The sequence below is a fragment of the Leptonotus elevatus genome, chromosome 2, assembly GCF_054856555.1.
Source record: "Leptonotus elevatus isolate MCC_2025b chromosome 2, RoL_Lele_1.0, whole genome shotgun sequence".
NCBI classification, from domain to species: domain Eukaryota; kingdom Metazoa; phylum Chordata; class Actinopteri; order Syngnathiformes; family Syngnathidae; genus Leptonotus; species Leptonotus elevatus.
This window is the reverse complement of record NC_141240.1, coordinates 41815908-41836268: the sequence shown is the minus strand read 5'-3', so window position 1 is coordinate 41836268 and position 20361 is coordinate 41815908. Positions and strand designations below refer to the sequence as shown.

Sequence of the window (20361 nt, the reverse complement as noted above, 5' to 3'; positions counted from 1 at the left end):
TATTGTTCCCAGAATGCATTGTGTTATCGCTTATCGGACGTTAATCCATGTCGTACGTGTTTGTGTTACCACGAGCATGTGGGCCTTATTTCACATGTTTGATTGATATAGGTCTATGTTGTTGGGTTGTTGTAACTTTAGCTTGTGCGTAAAATAACGACATCCCGGTCAGTTCCATGGAGCAGTTCCAAGTTGCATTGCTCATCTGAGGTTTGATTGTGAAATTACATATTTATATGTTTTGATTTTGGCCGTCTGTTTAATTGGGTTGACGTTACGCATTTTTTAAACTTTACAAGATCATCTGGCGGGCCGGATTAAACCCCTTTGCGGGCCTGATGTTTGACACCCCTGATTTAGCGCCATTTATCGAATGTCCTTAAAATACTAATTATTGGTGCGATCATTTAAAAAATATATATTTTGAAGTTGACGTGGCCATACAGTATGCATGTGTCACGTTGTTTGCGCCACTCAAGCGCAGGGTGGCTTTAGTGCTGGCGTTGGTGAATTAGACACTGTTAATCAATGAGTGTCATTTGCATAGAGGTGGGCAATTTCTCCGCCAAATGTATGCAAATGACCTCATTTGCGCACGTGCAAAAAACACCGGTGCACCGGAGCGCGATCTGGTGAGCAGTGCAGTTGGTGCTGAATTCCCTAATCTGCACGTTCTTAGTGAATTACGCGCTCCCGGATGACTCCATTTATGCCGGTTAGCACCACGCAAAAGCTACACAAACCTTTCGTGAACCCTGAATGCGTTGCGACGTGAATAACAACGGCAGCGTACGTCCAAATAAAGTTTCTACAAAATGTATTCAACCGGAAAGGATTTTTAGGATAGAATAGGCACAACAAAATTGTGGACGTTTTCCCTTGTCAGTTAAAAAATAAAATAGAATAATAAAATAGCATATAATAAAATATCTAGATATCTACAGCATAAACATTGTACACAGAAGTAGGAATAATAGTCAATGACATGTTATTTGTATTGCACACACACACATTGCACATTTGCATGATGAATGGTGTCTTGCACAGATTGCATGTCGTCAGTGTTTATGGCAGTTCGGAGCGTTAGGGGGAAAAAAAAGCCGTTTTTTAGTCTGTTAGTTTTTGACTTTATGCACCTGTCGCGCCTCCCAGAGGGCAGAAGTTGGAACAGGTCAAAACCAGGTTGTGAACTGTGAAAAATGAAAAATGAATCTCGTAGTTGTGCTCGTAACAAGCAAACCATCAGGGTTCCTTTTAAGGTTCCTTTTAAGGAGCTGATGGCCGTTGTTGAATGCAGGAGCTGGGTGCCGATTTGCTGGGTTACTGCCAAGACTTCCAAGCAGTGCCCGGCTGCGGGATTAGTTGCCGGGTTTCCAATGTGGACCACCTGCTGCCACAGCAAAGTGAAGAGAGATTTCTGTTGCCGGGGTCGTGCACAGATGACAGAAGTCTACAGGTTGAGGCGGCAGAAATATCAAATGCAGGTGTGTTTTCTTTCAGGCCCAACGGGTCGGAGACCTTGCAACAGCTGATTTGTCATGCTTGCTTGCTTGCTTGCTTTCAATAAAAAATACGTTTTCTTACCTGGGATCCAGGCGGGATTTTGTGTTACTCCGTCCTGATCGGGAACAGAGAGTGGATGAGGAGGAATGGTCACCATGTCGGAGCAGACGTGGACGCTGCCATGTTGAGCCATGAGGCGAAGGGACAGACGTCTGTTCTGGTGGCAATCGACGGTAAGCAATTGCCGTCGTACGATATCTGGCTGCGCTCTTACAATAAGGTTCCGCATGCAGGACTGCTGTGCGCCATGATCGCCATCGCAGACACAGTTAAAGCAGAATCCGCATTGGCGGTGCACACACTGAAACGCATGGGCATCCAAGTGGTCATGATCACCGGGGACAACAGACGCACAGCTCAGGCCGTAGCTGCGCAGGTGAGGAAGCGCTGAGCATCGAACCCGTACGTCCTTTCATGTTTGTCCGCCGCAGGTCGGGATCGGGAAGGTGTTTGCGGAGGTGCTGCCCTCGCACAAGGTGGCCAAAGTGCAGGAGCTCCAGAAACAAGGCTTGCGCGTTGCCATGGTGGGGGACGGCGTCAACGATTCGCCCGCCCTCGCACGTGCCGATGTCGGCATCGCGATCGGCACGGGCACGGACGTGGCCATTGAAGCAGCGGATATCGTTCTCATCAGAGTGGGTGGCGGCCGACGCGTCGAACGATGCGATGCCACGATGTCACCATCTGGTTTGTTCTGCAGAATGACCTTCTGGATGTGGTGGCCAGTATCAAGTTGTCCAAGAGGACCGTGCAGAGGATACGGATCAACTTTTTCTTTGCCGTTATCTACAACCTTGTCGGAATACCCATTGCTGCAGGTGAGCAATTGTATGTTATGACGCAAATCGCTCTTCAGTGGTACCTTGACTTGCACCTTAAATCCTAATTTGCTGTTCCTGTTTACTCCAGCAAATGACTTTCAACTAGTTTTTGATTGAAAAACAAAAAAACATCACAGTCCAACAATGATCCTCTGTGACATCACCTGTGCTGCTGAGCCGCTAGTTCAGACTGGTTCTGTCTCACCCCCCTCCCAAAAATATATTCCATGTCCAAGTCTTGAGATCTATTGTAATGTTTGTATGTGTAAGGTTTTTTCTCGGCTCACCTTAAGCTCCCCTAGATTTTCCTCCTCATATTCTTTCCTTCTTATCTAAAATGGACACTGAAAATTGAGTACCGACAGTCCTCAATTGTAAGGTGGAAAAGCGCAATATAAAATGAAGTACCGTCTTGTGGTTATGATTTGTGGAGATCCTGCCTAGGTTTTTTGTTTTTTGTTGTGGGTTTTGTCCAGGTGTCTCTCGTTGTCTTGTCAGTTGGCTTGTATTTAGTTTCCTGGTTTCTTTCAGTCTTCGTTGGATTGTCACTGTCACCACTCTTGTGTTTTATTGTTACTTTGAGTTTTGGTGTTTTCAGACCTTTTTTTTTTTTTTTTGTATTTAGAGTTTTACCCAGTAGCACGTTTTGTGTTCAGTACTCTGTTCAACCTGGCCTTGGTTCTCCTGCCTCCCTCCAGCCCACGCGAACCATGACAGTTTTTCATGTTTTTTGGACGGGTTGCGTCTGTTCAGTCAATTGTGCTGCGCTGTGCATGTGCAATGACCAAGATTCATTCATTCAATTCATAGATGTATTCATTCATTCATAAAGGGGAGGGAGGGAAGGTTCCCCTGGTTTTCTCATTCACCCACCGGTGGTCGTCGGACCCTTGCATTTAGCATTAGGAAAGGTTTTCTTGAGCTAATTCCAGACATACTATTCTCCCAAAAATCTTCTTTTTGTGATCGTTCCTAATTGAATTTGTTCTGCCAAAAAACACCAAACACCAGATGCTTATTTAGCCCATTTTTGGAGATGCTTCAGCATTTGATTAAAAATTGCTTGATCCACCTCTTGCCCCCACCCCCCCCTCGCTGACCTGCCATGCAATTTTTGGAGCTCGAAGTTGCCCAAAAACCACGACAAGCGACCTATCACAATCTCAAACGCCCCTCTTTGTACCATCCGAGCACCTCCAAACTTCTTTATAGCACCGCTAAACCTCTCATCCTAGAATGGCCTCTGCCAAACATTTGTGGCGGCCGTGGCTCAGGGTGCAGACGGTCGTTCAGTAACCGCAAGGTTGGCTGTTGGATCCACGCTCTCCCCGAGTCGTGTGTCGTTGCGGCACTTGACGGCCATTGCCTCCAGTGTTACTCGCACTGGCGTAAGGAAAGTGTGAATGTTTGGTGGTGGTGGGAGGGGCCGCGGGCGCACACTGGCAGCCACGCTTGCGTCAGCCTGCCCGAGGGCAGCTGTGGCTACTTAAGTGTCTTTGAGTGTCCAAAAAAGCGCAATATAAATCGAATGCATTATTATTATTAAAGACAAATATTATATTTTTATTATTTTTCCTATTTAAAAAAAGTCCTTTTGAGACGCAAGTGATTTCAGTGAAGAGTATGTTTGCAGCATGAATCAAACTGCTAAGTCAAGGGTACCGTTGGACTGGAAGCTGCGCGTATTCAGCCCCGCGATGTGCCCACTGCAGGCATGTTGATGCCCGCCGGCCTGGTGCTCCAACCCTGGATGGGCTCGGCCGCAATGGCCGCCTCGTCCCTTTCTGTGGTGTTGTCATCTTTGCTGCTCAGATTGTGAGTCCTGCTCCACTTTTACATTGTCTTTGCGTGTGCATGTGTCAGCTTGTGTCAGCACCATTTTGTGTTCATAACATCCAACTTTTCAACGTTTCATCTTGTGTCATTAGAAAACATTGGGAAAATGTGCAAAATGCCCTCAAAAAGTCCCCAAATTTGGATTTTGCGTACCATACCTGACCAAATGGAACTCAATCGTATTCCTAAAATCAGGCTTTCGTTGACATAGAACATGCAACATTATTGCCAATATCTCTCTCTTACTTCTATGAGATGAACTTGCAGTTTGTTGTTCATAAGATCTTGTTCCGTTTGGGTTCAGAAGAAATTCTGCTCCGACAGTTACTTTGTTTATTTAACACATTTGTGAACAACTTGGCCTCAGCAGAACTTTAATATGGTAATCGGATTAATATTGCGTTAAGCAGCAAAATCCAGCCCCCCCATTTTAGGGGGCTGCCATTTTGCCACTTGCTGTCGACTGAAGATGACATCACAGTTGCGCAGGTAACACCCAATCACGTCTCAGCTTCAGAAAACAGGTGAGCTGTGATTGGTCCTGAGCCCTGAGTAACATTGACGTCGTCTTCAGTCAACAGCAAGTGGCAAAATGGCCGCCCCCTGAGATGAATAAACACGGCTGGATTTTGCTTCATAACTCATATTGCACAAATGTAATATTCATCAGAATGTCATGTTTAGACTCGTGAGGTCACATAGAACATATTATTGTCAAGACATGTTCAAGGTTGACTTGCACATTTAAGAACTGCATGTTTTTATGCTCGACTAAAAGCATCCGTTAAGATGAGCGGGACCTTTTCCTGCAGATACAAAAAAACATCAGCGGAGCAGTATGAGGTACGAGCAAGAGGCCTGACGCGGAGCCTCCAGTCCTCACAGATCAGCACGAACCCAAGACTCGAAGGCCCCCGGCCCCGCAGTCCAGCTCCTTCCACTGGACCCTGGGAACAGTATAACACAAATGGCGCTCTTGTCTTATAATATTAATATCTTTATGTCTATGAATGTTTCCAAAGTAATGTTGTGTGATGTGGTGCAGCCACGTGCGGAATGGAAGAACAGTGACGCATGCAAACGTGTCTGACACGTCTTAAAAGGATGCTCGTCCAAATGTCCACATTTTTTACATGTTCACTTGATTCACATAAGTGGGAGAAATAACGATTTTATGAACCTGCTTACAATTTGTACGAGTGCCTCAATTGAAATGGAATCAAACATATTCGGGCAATTGACGATTCCTTTGTGGTGTACAAAAGTAAAAACATCATCTAACAACTTCTGGTTGGGACTTTTTCCTTTTATTCGATACTCGTTGAATATTTACCGGAAGTCTCCGTCATACATGATTGGGAACAATTAAGGCTGACTGATTAAACAACATCCTCTCTTAATTTGAAATTGTCCTGAGTGTGCATGTGGATAAACGGTGCCGTTAAGACGCAGTTACTGAATATCATCAGTGGAAGAGCATATCAATAAAATGAATGTTGCGGAGGCCGGCTCATGGCGGTGAGAACTAGTGATACATGCATGTGCTGTTCGTGCTGGCGTGAGCCTCGTTTAGCATCGTTGGGAAATTGGCAGACCGCGATGCGCCGCGCTGGCCATTCCGGCCGACCGCTGACATTTTCTTTAATACGCCTCAGGTGCCTCAATTGCCCTGCGATTGGCTGGCAACCAGTACAGGGTGTACCCCGCCTACTGCCCGAAGCCAGCTGGGATAGGCTCCAGCAACCCCCGCGACCCTTGTGAGGACAAGCGGTACAGAAAATGGATGGATGGATGGATGGATGGATGGATGGATGGATGGATGGATGGATGGACGCCTCAGGTGCACCTGGCAAATTGGTTGGTAAGAGTCGACTAAACTTTAGACCAGGTGGAAGCAGGTCTAAAATTGAAGCAGGCTGATCCGTTGCTCGACATCATTTTGATCTCAATTTTGATGACGAGGTCTGTTTCAAGACTAATTCGAGTTGTGTCCATTTAGATCTGTTTGAAAAATGCAAATCATTTCATTCATGTAATTACAACGTTTGAGTCTAAATGCATCTTAAACCGAGGCAGGCTTGCAGTACCGGCCTGGAGAGCGTTCATTTTCTTGGCTCTGCATAATTAGAAATCAAGTTAGACGATCCAAATCTCTGCAACAGCTTTTAGCAATTAATCCAATCTCAGAATAGCAAACGCGGAGTCTGCATGGTGACCATGAAAGATCTTCCGCCTCCCATCAACAAGGTCCTGGAATCCACACTGAGATGTTGCAATCATGTTTTCATTGATTTTGTTTTCTCACAGGCCAAACACGCGCTTGCTGTGCCTTTCATTTTGATCTTTTAAGCATAAGAATATCAAAGCCAAAGACATTTAAGCCATTGATGAGTCAGGCTGAAATCGAATACCGGTCATTTTATATATATATATATATATAGACATGTTGACAAGAAGACATATTTGCTCTTAAAACAAATCGGCAAATCAGTGCCCGTTTCGCAAGATTTTCACAAAGAGGAATCGGCGCCTAAAGTGGAGAAAAGCCTGTTTTTGGACCTTGTTTTTGGCGACGCTCCAGACGGGACGTTCCGACCAGGGAGCAGCAGGAAGACGACATTAAAAGTACTTCTGTAGCCTCAAGGGATATTCAAGCTGCGGTTGTATAGAGCAAGACTCAGGTGTGATGCAAAACGGCCTTTTGAACACGTTGTGTTTCCTAGATTTGTGTGAGGGAGCACTTTTTCTTGCTGCGCGCTGGCCAATCGAAAACGACGCTGCGTCAGCTTCTGCTAAATGACTTCCCAGCCAGTGAGTGTGTGCCAAGCATAAGCACGTTTGCTACCGATCTGCTTGGGGCTGCCGTGCTCCTCTCTCGTGCCTTGCAGAGCAAAACGAGGAGATAAAGCACAAAGGTACACTTGGTGGTGGCCCCCCTGCAGATTGTTGATGGTCCCGTACCCAATTTGATAGAAAAAGCAGAAACTGCATTATGGCGCAATTAATTAGGCTGTCAAGTCTCATCTTTTTCATGTTTTATTTCAATGAGCCTCATGCCTTTCTCGTTCAATCAAAAGTTTGCTTGACATGCTTCATGTTCTCATGCTATTTAAGAATGGTCGTGCTTTCCCTTATCAAAAAGAAGTAGGGCCAACATTTAAGCATGCTTGAAGCATTCTCAAAATTAGGAGATTATGCTTCCAGTAGATAAAAAGAAAACATGCAACCTAATGAACTAAGATACAAAGGTAAGGAAAAAGCGAGATGGGGAATAGAGATGGAAGCGTTTTGACCTGTCCATCCTTTTATATTTGAATCAAAGCGTTGCACCAGTCGTATGGTCAGATTGCAATGAAGGCGCACTTACGAACTGGTTCAGGTGCACGGGAGAGAGAGAGGGACTTGGCGAGCGTCGATCCTCAGCTTCTGTGCGCTTTAAGCAGACTTGGTCGACTGATCATTTTTGATCAGAATTGACAAGCCAGATGCTTCATTTATCATTCTGAACACATTTCAAACATTACCGCGACCATAAAGTTATTGAATCTGCTAAGCTTACTAATGAGTTCCATTTAGATGGCTGCAGACGTTACACACATCATTCATTTGAGATGGACAGACAGGTTGTGTACAAAGATAAACAACAGAAGTCGCTTGATGTCAGTCAAGTGCATAAAGTCCGTTTATGTCCCGAATGATGTCGACTTCAGATGAATTACGAGCGGCAGGATTCTTGAGAATAATACCGATAGTGACCGCTGGGGGGCACTGTTGTACCATATAACTTTGCAAGGGGCGTTCTTTCCCAAAACATATGGCTGATTCCTGAAGATAGACCAGACCATAAAAGTGGTCTGGGGACTGATAATCAGTTTTATCTCTAGTTTGCTTGCTAAACAGGCTTTTTGGTCTTGGTAGGCGCTGAGGTACGTGTTTCCTGTGGGTTGTAAAAACGAAATCCAGTCCCTGCTGCAGCAAAAGCTTTTCCTTTTTGAACTGTCTCTGGTTGGTTTAAGAAAACACAGGGTTGAGGCATGCACACACATTCCTCAGGGGCAAGTGTTTCAAAAGGCAAATGAAAAAAATGTAAGGTGACGCGCAATATCCGTCACAGCTGCGTTCCGACGAGCAATCATCTCCAGCTTTTTCGGCTTTGCAGACAAGTTCATTGCCATTCTGTTCGTGGCGATGTTGGATGCAGCTCGGTCGTTCTTCACCTGTGACTGGCCTTGGACCGCCTTTTTTTGCCCATCCTGCATTATTCTGAGGATCCGATGCCGCCAGAGGGCTCGGATCCCGAGCAGAAGCATCCCGGCCACAGCGCGATGAACGGGTAGATGTCCTCGGCGTCTTCAACGTCGAGTGAGGCGAGACACAGCGACCGCCATTTTCCCCGGCTATCTTCAGCAAATCCCAGCTTGAAAGTTCCCACCCGGACATGAGCGTAGTCCAGGTCCAGTTCTCATTGTTGAGAAGATCTTGTCCAGAGCACTTAAAGACCCGTTTACGAGTTCCATGTTGTTATTCAGCAATCAGGAGGGAGAGACTTGCTTTCAAAGCTAAACAGCTCCCAAGTGATTAACAGTCTTTGAACGATAACGAACGGTTCATCTGTGTGTGTGTGTTTAGGAACGCCAAGCCTTGTTTACAGTTCAGGCTTTTCACCCAGATTGTAACCTTATGTGCAAATGTCGTCATGTCATAATTTGTGTATTTTGATCAGTGTATCTTTTGAATATAAGTTATTTTTCTTTTCTTTTCTTTTTCAAGCCAGCAAATGTCCCTGTGTTGGTTACTCCAAAGTCTGAGGAGATCAAAAATGATTTTAGTGTTGTTCTGCTTTGACTTTGTACGAATACATGTTTCCCTCTCAAATCATATTTCGATTCCGTGGCCTGGAAGCGAATTTGCAAGTTATAAGGGAGGCAGTTTTTATACATTGTCTGCACAGTCCTAAAGTTTATGAAATCATATAATTTCAATAATTTGGATTTAATAAATAAATTGTGTGTGCATTGTATGGAGCGTTGTGTATGATTCTCACAGTTTTTTTTTTCTTCTGGAGTACCACCAAGAGATGTCGGCAGCTTATATAGATATTCCCCCAAATTTCAGCACAATAGGTCAAGTAAGGCAGGATCAGCACACAATAAATGATTTGAAAGGCTCCCTGATATAACATATTTTGGGATCTAAATAGAATAGATATACTTCTAGCTAGTTTTTTGTTGTTGTTGATTTATATGAGTGTTCCGTTTTAACAAGTCATTGATAATTATTCCCAGTATTTTGTGTTCTCTAACACGCTCAATATTCACATTGCTGACTGGAATGTTTATAGTTTCTCTCGCCATCTCCAGTCTGAAAAGACATCGGTGTGTTGTTCACTAACACACTTTTCTTTGTCTTGGCTTTAATTAACGGTAGCAATGTTTGATTCTATGACCTTTCTGAACGCAACAATTTCCAAATAATGAATGTCATCTCACGTTACAACCTTGGGATGACAAAGACTTGAGGTGGAGGTGATTTGAGGAGAGCAAGGTCAGAGAAATACTTAACATAAAATAGAACCCTGGCTCACATGGCAATAAGGCAAATGAGAGTGCGAAAACGGAGGGAAAAATGTCTCCAAGCAGCCTGCTCGGATTTATAGATTGAATTTGTTGGTGGAATTCAACTTATTTGTGCAGCAGAGAACACGTGCTCATTTTTTGTTGCACGATTCAGTTTTCATCTGTAGCAATAAATAGCTGTACAAATGTAAGACACTCCACTGTCTTGAAGAATAAATGGACATTTTTTTATTATTATTTTTATTTTATTTCATTAATAGAATAAAACATTGTCATCTGCAATTTTTATTTATGGGATGTTCAATGACAAATCTGTCCAGAAAATCTGAAGTTTTAAACCGAGCAGATTTGGATTTTGATGAAATTTGGTGTACTTGTTTATAGTTGATGGGACAACACTAAATTGCTCATTTTAGATCAATTGGAATAAAGGTTTGGGAGCTACAGTTCCAGAGATAAAAGGGTTCAAAGATGGCAGACACGCCCCTTTTTGTCAACATTTGACGGCCGTAGCTGCCAAACCAGCGCTCCGATTGACCTGAACTTTGGTATTTAGTGTTGTGTCATCACTATCAACAAATACACCAAGTTTCATTCAACAAAAAAAAAACATTGGGCCATTTGGCATGGAATGACCCTAATTGAATTGTCTGAATAGAAAATAACTATATTAACTCAAGGATGTAGTTGTCTCTTAAATTTGCTTTGAACATTGTTCTTAGCATTAGGGCTAAAGTAATTTCAACTATAACAAAATATGTTCAATATTTTAGGACAGTGAACATCTACATAGTATAATAACATGAATATGGTTTCTACTTAAAACATCAAGATATCAAAGTCAATATCACATTATACAAGTAAAAAAAGTGAAATACATCTGCCCACTCGACAGTATAAAGTAGTTGAAACGGACGCCGCCTTCAGTTGTTTACACAGCACAAATAAAAAGCCCACTTAATTGATTTTCTTGGAAGAGAACGTTTTGTCCTCCTGGCCACACAATTGAGCTGACTTTTTTCAAAACAGTGATTTTCTTTTTGGAGCTGCTTCTTATCGCACGTGACTTGTGCAGCAACGTCTTATCACTCACTCATACGAGCGTCTCTCAAACATATTCCCTGCTTGACTTTCATCTCTTTGCATCAATGCACACTCGTTTCTATTCATTGGCGCATCATTTCTACAACACGCTGCTGGCTGTATCGTCGTCCTTGCTGACATGGGAGCTGCTGGGCAGAGACTTGAGGGACTCCACGCGTCTTCTTGCCTCCTCCTGATTGTGTCGGATGTCGTCGATGATGTAAGCGGTCACCATGGAGAACCAGCAGAACATGGCCACGAACATGGCTGCGTCCGTCGTCTTCTGGTGAAAGTTGCAGAAGTTGATTACCGAGTCCAGGACCTGGACGACCGGTTGCCCGATATACTGGTCCCGTGCAGACGTGTAGCAGCTCACCTCATTGATCGTCTCGGGGTCGAGTCTCAGCTCCCTCAGCACTTCCTGCAAAGAGCACTCGCAGTTCCAGGGGTTGTTGGACAAGCGCACGCGAGCTTGCAGTCTCGTGACGGTTTCTTTCGGCAGGCTGCTGAGGTGGTTGTTGGAAAGGTCCAAGGTCCTCAAGCCTTGGGAAATTCCTTGGAAAGCGCCCGCCTCCAAGCTTTCAATGAGGTTGTGAGAAAGGTCAAGTTCCCTGAGTCGGTGGAGGTCCGCGAAGGCCTCCTTGGGGACGTAAGTGATGTGGTTGGACGAGAGCAGCAGGACCACGGTGTCCTCGGGCACATCTGAGGGGACGTTCTCCAAGTTGCGTGACGTGCACCGCACCACAGCGCCGTTCCTTTCAGCGCAATGGCATCTTTTTGGGCGGGCGCGAGCAACGCTGATCAGCGTCGACAGAAGCGCACCCAGCAAGTCAAGACAAGAGCCAGATTTGAGCGTGGCCCCCATGAGTCCGGATTTTTCATCTTCAGGTCGCCAGATAAGCCTTAATCCAGCGCATGTCCCAAAGTTTGCATAATTGGAAGGTGAGTTTTCACGGCGGAGCCCTGTCGACATCATCTGCCAAAGAGGATTGTGAAGTTTTGTTTTCGTCCCTCATCTTTCCCCGATGACTGGAGGAACAAAATAAAGTGTTTTAATGACAACACCAAGTCCCCTGTATGCACTTTAAACTGCTGAGAGAGCAAACCATAAAACAGCCTCTTTGCACAGCATGGTACCCTTTGCAGAGGAAAAGATGCCAGTAGACGAGGCAAAGGGCAAAGAAGTTCTTTGAATGTGAGTCAACAAATGAGAGAACTGAGAAGTCCAAATCCAGCATTTCATCACTGATCAGTAGCAAAGTAATGTGCATGGATGACAAATGGATGTCAGAAAAACTCCCCGGCTGTTTCTGCAATGTTTGTAACAGCCAGAAGATTACAGACACAGAACCCTAACCCGAATCCAAGTAGACTCATCAATATTCGAGCTAAATCATTTTACAAATCCACGAAAGATTGTACGCCCAAACATGTAACTCCGTTTTAGAACATACATTTTTTTTTTTACATCGGCTTGTACAAGAATATCCTATTGTGTGACAAAAAGGTTCAGTAAAGTCAGGAATGACTACCTGGCCGTTACGTCCTCTCGGTTCCGACTTGGTTCAAGCGTACAAATCATCTCCATTTGTCCTTCCTTTAGTTTTCTCTCCCAAAGATGAACTGCAGAAAGCAACTGCAGCCGCCAAGATGCAAGTGCGCATGCCGGCTGCGGTTGGTGCAGCTTTCATCCTCTCTCGCTCTCTCGCTCTCTCTCTTGCTCTCTCGCTTTCTCTCTGTGTGTGTGTGTGTGTGCGCTTGTACATACAACATTGTGAGGACCAAAATGCGTCTGTAAACTGTGGGGAGCTGGTTTACTCCCGAAACATGCATACTGCCAATGCATATGTTGAAGAACTGCAGTATCAAAAAGAATTACCCTTCCCAAGAAATTAGGCTTGGGATATGTTTATATTTACAATGATTTTCTACTTTGCATAACTTTTATGAGTGTCACGTTGCTGGTCTCTCAGTGTGTTTTTCCTATGTCTCGCAGGACTGGGATTCCAAACTTTCACAGCCACAGCCAAGTGTTATCCTCTGTTTTTTCGTCTTCGCTACTCGTTGGATTCTAAAGCTCTTGTTTTGGGTACACTTGAGTTTTGCTACGTCTCTTTCTGTTCCCACCTTTGAGTGGTGCGTTTCCATAGCAATAGTACTTGTGTTTGCGATTTGTAGCCTTCGGGTCTTTTTGAGTTTGTGTTAATCTCCCTACTTTTTGTCCTTCTTTCGACCAGCGTTTTGTGTTTGTATTCATGTGTTTTGGTGAATATGACACTCGAACTGTGTTCTGTGATTCTGGGATCCACTCTTCGGTCATACCGGAAACAAAACAATTCGATTCGGCAATTTGCAAGATGCAATTTTTGGAGCGGGAAGTACCCCAAAACCACACACCCCGGGTCTTTAGCACCCCTAAACGTCTTTATAGCACCGCTAAACTTCTGATCCTAGAACCGCCTCTGATGCAGATTATACATGCATTTATTTATGTAACTGTTTGGTGGCATGCACGTGCATAGAATTGAGAAAATATGTTTATTCGTTGATTGACGCAAAAGGACACACATGGCATACAATTCAATCACCCGTTGATGTCGGCGCTCGAGAGGATGTCTGAGTTGAACAGTCAGAGTCTCGCTTCTGGGAAGAAAGTGCCCCTCAGCCTCGTGGTCCGACTCCGGATGCTCCGTTGCCTCCTGCCTGAGGGGAGGGAGAGGATGGAAGCCGTCATGTTGCTTTGGCTCCTTCCTTCTATGTGTATCTGTGGGAAGGCACGCAGCCATTGCTGAGGGTGATGGAGGAGGAGAGAGTGCTGTGGATGCCGATGACAGTCTGTGATCAGCTGGACTCAGTTTTCCAGCGATGGACTCAGCACAGGAATGTTCTGCTTTTTCATCAGGATCTGTGGAACGGTGGTGTTGAAGGCAGAGGTGACATCCAGGAAATGCAGGCAGGTTGAAGTTATGCTTACCCTCAGATGGTCATGATGATAGACAGCGAAGCCGAAATCATTTGATCACATTATGTACACATCAAAGTGGGAGATGATTAGTTTTGAAACCACAAGTGAAGGAAAATGCTTTGTTAAGCTAACAATACTTTTCAATCACATGGCTGGAGTTTGTTTGTCTGCCATTTTAGAGGTTGCGAGCTGGAAAATAAGCTAGACTTGAAACAGGAAAACGGGTAGGTTGGGTTTTGTTTTGGTTCATGTTCTGACTTGGTTTCGTCTGAACCTTGTTGATTTCTTTCCCTCCACCTGCCCACCTACGTCTACCAATCCGCTCCCTCCAGCGACGTCAATTTCTTTGTATTTAGCTCACTGCTTTTTTTCCGTCTGTGTTGGTTCATTGTTGCTACTCATTGTTTTTGTTTGTTTGTTTTGTTTTTAATACTTGGTGTGTGTGTGTGTGTTTTTAGACTAAGTATTTTGTTAATTCCATATGCCTTGTTTTTTTGTTTGAATAATTTTGTTTTGAGACTCTTGGTGGGCCGGATCCGGCCCTCGGGCCTTGAGTTTGACACTTGTGAAATAATGTCTACCACAAAAGCTAACTGAGCAGTTGAGAACAGTACAACTATAAGGTAACGTTACATTCAGTAGAAGTCTAACTAACCCCATCAATAAATTCACAATAATCTTTATCATCATCATAAAAGAACAGCAATCGTTGACGTGAAGCATTTTGTGGTCTTTCATGTTACTGATTAGTGGTAGCAAAAATGCATCCTTGGAGTGGCTCATTTCACGCTGAATCAAAGTTCAATGGCTCGCTGCTTAAAGAAAAAGAAACACCACAGGTGACAGCTTTGTTATTTGTGATATTGTGAAATGTTTTGCCCAAACGAGCACAGTGCTCGCATTGGATTGGATGACATGCCTGCTTCCTTTACCCTGCTTCTCTGATGTCCAGCAAACCCACATTGAAGAAATCATCAGACGAATGAAGCCAACCACCTTCCGGCCTCGACCCTGATGAGTTATTAACATTGTTTTTTAGTTTTAATTTATATTTTAGCCGTTTTGGATTTAGTTATAGCAGTATGGCTCAATGAATAGAATTGTATTCTTATCTGTGTTACTTTCATGAGAAGGGCAACGGGTTCATACATTCATTCGCTATCTCTAAATGGGAGGGCCGGTCTCTGCTGGTCGGAAGGGAGTCAGGCTTATTATTATTGTATTTTTTCTAATCTGATTTATACCCATGGGAACAGATTCTCTTGTATTCACTGAGTTGTAAACAAATGTACTGTGGGCTGATGGGAGGAGACTTTTCGTATTCTCCCACTTTTGTATAAGTATTGATGCCCCACGTTGGACGAGACAGAAAACCTGATAGAACACGGCTTCAGTGTCATCAGCCTTTTGTCATCAGAAGCTTCTGATAATTATTTACCTTTGCAAAGGGACTTCTTCACCAGGATCTCACCATTCAGTTAATTTAACACGCAAAGAGTACAATACTTAATATTGTCTACTCTAACAAATGGTGACCCCCGACGCTGAATTATAACGAATGGTCTCCTCCGCTGAATTATAACGGATGGTGTTATTCTGACGTGGAACAAGCTGTGGCGTTTATGGACGGGCGGAACTTCTAGGCCTAAATAAATAAAGTACGGTAAGTGGAGACTTTAATCCACGTAGGGAGGTTCTGTCTGTTTGGGTCCGCTGCAGCTGGTTTTTCGTCTTCCAAATTGTCTAAATTTTAAATGAGATCTGTGTGAACAAGTTATAGTTTGATGTCGTTAGAGAGTTGATAATTCCGACGATATTGAACTAAACACGTCGTGGAGTGGTGCATTTAGAAGTGACGTGAATGCAGACTCAAAGAGATGAAGCTTTTTTTGTACAGGAAGAAATAGCGGTTAATTTTTTGATTTGTTTTGTTTCTCGTCAACGCTATGAAGAATCCTTAGACCATAATATATATTGAATAAAAGGGTTTGCCGGATGACGTAAAAAGTCTTTCTTTTTACTAGGGATCGCGATGATTATGGTAAGCGCTTCTGTTTTTTAAGCAGTTTTGGCCGAATTGGAGGACGAGTATCATAATTGTTCATGGCTCTTGGTGTGAAAGTCCTCGTATCACGTAATATGTTTTTTGAAAAAGCGCCTGTTTGAAATTGAACAGTATTGAGGGGTCCAGGTTGATTACAGCGATGATTGGATTTTGTATCACTGTATTTGCAATCGAGAGATTACGTGAAAAGATTTATTTTAGTTTTGGCGCTCCTACAAATTGTAGTTTTGGGGTCAGGATTACCGTATGAATTCCTTTTGTTCTGCGGTAGATTCGTGAGCGCGTGACAATTTATTTTGAAAATGAGCGCCTTGCAAAAATTTTGCAATATATGGAGAACAGTTTAGCTCAGCGGGATTGGGTAACCGCTGTGTATAAACGAGAGGTCACGTGATTCTTATGTGTGTCTGTTGTGTGGCCATATGTGTTCACCTATTGAACTATTATATTAAAAGTGAGACGTCACTGTATTGAAACCGAAAGTAAAAATAGCCTATAAACAAAATGGAGGCGATTTTGACCCGGATACAGAATGGTTTGTCCTGAATGCGCTTCCGGTTTAGAGTCGGGACTTGTGAGTCGCCGTGCGAAAAAATAAAAAATGTTGATGAACAATGAAAGAACAAACTATGGATCGATTGTATGAAAAGCTTTCGCTGGACAAAATGGTATGTCAGACTTTTGTATTTTTTTTGTTGGTAATGATGTAGTGGCTGAATTTGATGCTAAAATGACTCCAGCATTTGTGGAGCAGTTTACGGGTGGTTTGTTCGAAGTTAACCCGTTTACTGAAATCACCGTACAAAACTGCGGTTTAAATGCCATAAGATTTGTAGACAACGAATTTATAGAATAAAACCGTTTATTATTTTCTAATGATTAAAGAGTGTGTGCGTATGCATTTGAGTGTGTGACCTAGCTTTTAAAAAGGTGGGGGCTATTTTTGTGATTGTGAGTGAAAAATGTGATTTTGTTTGTTTTTCATCAATATTTTTAACTAAGTTTGGTGTTGTTTTTGTGTGAGATGAGACTGTTGTGATAGTGGCGTTTGTTTTATTAATGGGAATGTGATAAAATAGGTTTTGCGATGTATAATGTTAAGATTCCTCACCCCCCCCCCCCCCGTTTCTAGGTTAGAAAAAAAGGAGGGGGCTGTGCGTAATGGGATTTTTTCTTTGTCAAAATGGTAAGAGAGGAATGATAAACAATATAAAATAAGTAATAGTATTTGAAAGATATTGTTGAGTTTTTGAAAAAAGAATATTAAATTAGTGTTTTATTTTTTATTTTATTTTTTTTTAGTGACTGAGCCAATAGTCTTTATACTTTAATGATTGATGAAGATGGTTAATTTGTTAACTTTCTCTTTTCGGGACAAATGTATAAAGAATAATGATAAAATAATGGCATTTTGTTTGAGTTGTGTTGAGTTGACATGATTGTGCCTACATCTGTACAGCTGTGGCTGGAAGTAAGATAGTTGAATAAGGAGTTATAAATGTTTTTGAAATTGACATAATGATAATGATTTTTAATATTTGTTTTTTCTCTGAGTGTGTCATTTCAGAAACTGATGTTTGAGTTCCAAGGCAGATGAGGGTTTGATGGCCTTCACTGATTACAAACTGCGAACGGGATGCGCCCCAGCTGCTGATACGTTGTATTGCTAGTAGCTATTTTGAAGGGGTATTTAAAAAAAAAAAAAAGAGGCTGTTTTTTTTTTTTACGAAACATTTTTGAGAAAGCAGGAAGTGAACTGTCTTGCTATGATCCCATATCCTCAGTCTGGCATTTTTAATGCATTGTATCAACGAGTGTGCATTTTTTGGTCAGGTGAGCTCTCAGAAAGACTGTGTGTCATCGGATCCACATTGCAGACAGCGTCTGAATGGATGTGGCAGATATCAAAGGTCAAAAGCCGCAGAGCAACAGTCTTCTCGTCCTGTGCCTAAGAAAAACATGATGTTCACCTTCCAAAATGCCCAGTGACTGTGTACAAGCTTCATTACAGAGATGTCTCCTCTCATCGAACTTTGTCTGACACAGCCCCGCCCTGAACATTGACAACAGCTGCCGTCCTGCCTTCTGCTGGGGGACTGGACTAGGAAAGTTGGTGGTCTGACTGGGATGCGACCCCCAATCAGTAAAATGCTGCACGGTGTATGCAGGGCATTTTTAATGTGTTGAGTGGGGAACTGTGATCTATAGCAAGATATTTCAGGAAATTGAAAACGACATATGTAAATTTGAAATGAGGAATTGAGAAAATTTATTTCAATCTATAGCCTACTAAATTTTTGCCTATATTTTTGGGAGAATCAGTTTCTGAATTGGTACAATGGGAATTTTATTAATATGATATGATACGATATACTTTTATTTTCCCCGTGAGGGACTTTTTTGGACTTTGTCCAGCTGCAGCTATAGTATAAAATAAATAATAGAATAAAATGAGTGGTAACAAGTAAAAGACTAACTAAGAGTTTGACGGCTAAGTTTGATTTTTTTTTTTTTCACAGCACTGTGATTTATGAATCCCAGAGCCCCGCTAATATGTGAAAGATTAGCAGTTTGAAGATAATTTTTAGTTTGATTAAATCAAGGAAATGGTAGATATTTGTAAATTTTGTGTAATTTTATCCTCAGCCCCGCTAATCTGTAAAAGAGGTGAGGTTGATTAGCAGTTTAAATAATTTTTAGTTTGCTTAACTCTAGGAGAATTAGATTAATATGGTTACCTCTATTTTTATGGTCCCAAAGTCATCATATATTAGTGTCTTAAATTGTATCTGCTTGTGCTCATTTTTATTGTGTTTTGTAGCTCTTTTGTTTACCTCATAGCCTGATTTAGAGGGTTGTGTTATTTACGACGTCTTTTGAGTTATGAGGTCTCTATTTTATCCTCCTTTTATCTTGACGTGTTTGAAAAAATCAGTGGATCTTTGTCAAATGAGGGAGTTTATGTTTAAGAAATTAACTATTAGTAGATTAAAATATGAAAAGGTTTTGAAGTGATAATCCACAGTTTGAATATGAAGAAATCTACCAGAGGCAATCGATCGCAAAGTAAGTCTGAAGCAAGCAAGGACAATAATGCATATTCGCCGAATGAAGGTAATTATATTATATTATATCTTTTTATCTCAGAATCACATTTGAAAAATGTAATGTTTGGAGCCCAGTGTTTGCAAAAGAGTATAGATAATATGAATATATGTGAGCTTTTTCCGGGATCATCAGGATTCGGCCGATCATGGGATTCTGGGAAGAGAATATATGATATGAAAGGCAAAGTTATGCAAATTTAGAATAAATTTAGTCGTGGTAAAAAATTACCTATTATTGAACAAAACCTATTTGAAAAATAAATATTTACAAGCTCTGTCTTATATTAATGAATGAGCGAATGTCATTCAACTCAATCAAAGGCTGGGTTCTATTTTAATGTCACAAAAATAGATCTTTTCCTGTTCCAACAGCACAGGACCTACGGATCTTAACCAAATAACATTTACTAATCCCAACTAACAAAAACTATCAGGGTTTTTCCTCCAAATAAAATTTATGTGGGTTTATGAGAAGACTAAAAACATATTCCGCTCTCAGGTTGAAAGGAGAGACGCTCTCAGGTTGAAAGGAGAGACGAAATTCCACAACTGGAAAGGAGCTGCCGGCTATCTCATCAACTGATGATCATCAATCTTATCACCTCCGACCTGGAGCCACGTCAGCTGACCCAGTGATCGTTCTGGAGCGGCCGTTTCGACATCATTCGACATCGTTTTGACATCATTCAACGGATCAAGTCAAGTGCCTTTTCTTGGGCAATCATTCCACGAAGAGTCACATTTTCGGGCAGAATAATCCCGGTGACAAATCGAAGAATTTGGGTAGTCTACCCCAGATTCTTAAAGAAGAGAAAAAACTATTGCGTCACTTTTTTCATTCAACAAAACTTCATCACAAGATGGCTTCAAAGAACACATATTCGTCTGCTGATATATTGCGACACTTTTTAATGAACAACATTTTATGTTAAGCCTCACATATGCTATGCTTATTCCACTAAAATCTTTTAAATGTATCAAATTGTTTTTTAATGTCATATGATTGCTAAACTACCTCCTCTTCTGCTAAAGGGATGTTTTAAGGATAATTATTTTTACCACACAACCATTGAAAAAAAAAAATTTTTTTTAATGTGTTGAGCTCTCAAGAGCTCAAATGAGGGAATGATGAGTTATTAACATTGTTTTTTAGTTTTAATTTATATTTTAGCCGTTTTGGATTTAGTTATAGCAGTATGGCTCAATGAATAGAATTGTATTCTTATCTGTGTTACTTTCATGAGAAGGGCAACGGGTTCATACATTCATTCGCTATCTCTAAATGGGAGGGCCGGTCTCTGCTGGTCGGAAGGGAGTCAGGCTTATTATTATTGTATTTTTTCTA

The 20361-nt window shown here is 42.2% G+C and overlaps 1 protein-coding gene and 1 pseudogene across 7 annotated transcripts in view; one reads left to right on the top strand and one right to left on the bottom strand.

Annotated features, from left to right (window-relative positions):
* Positions 1 to 19535, top strand: part of atp7b (ATPase copper transporting beta) — a 39384-nt gene extending 19849 nt beyond the window's left edge. For 2 of the 6 annotated variants that reach the window (XM_086068311.1, XM_086068309.1), the window contains 7 exons: positions 1298 to 1484; positions 1596 to 1736; positions 1797 to 1939; positions 1995 to 2198; positions 2264 to 2381; positions 4097 to 4199; positions 5033 to 5620. In XM_086068311.1, coding sequence (XP_085924437.1) covers positions 1298 to 1484; positions 1596 to 1736; positions 1797 to 1939; positions 1995 to 2198; positions 2264 to 2381; positions 4097 to 4199; positions 5033 to 5207 — 1071 coding nt within the window. In that variant the 3' untranslated portion in view covers positions 5208 to 5620. Of the gene's footprint in view, positions 1 to 1297; positions 1485 to 1595; positions 1737 to 1796; positions 1940 to 1994; positions 2199 to 2263; positions 2382 to 4017; positions 4200 to 5032; positions 5621 to 8379; positions 9241 to 19515 lie in introns of those variants that run through there. The other 4 variants (XM_086068314.1, XM_086068310.1, XM_086068312.1 and 1 more) reach the window with 4 other exon arrangements.
* LOC147180077 (leucine-rich repeat-containing protein 3 pseudogene) lies at positions 10106 to 12549 on the bottom strand (annotated as a pseudogene). Its single transcript, XR_015094134.1, has 2 exons — positions 12412 to 12549; positions 10106 to 11908 (listed from the first exon to the last, which is right to left on the bottom strand). The product of XR_015094134.1 is annotated as a leucine-rich repeat-containing protein 3 pseudogene (transcript).
* Positions 19536 to 20361: the final 826 nt, after the last annotated feature.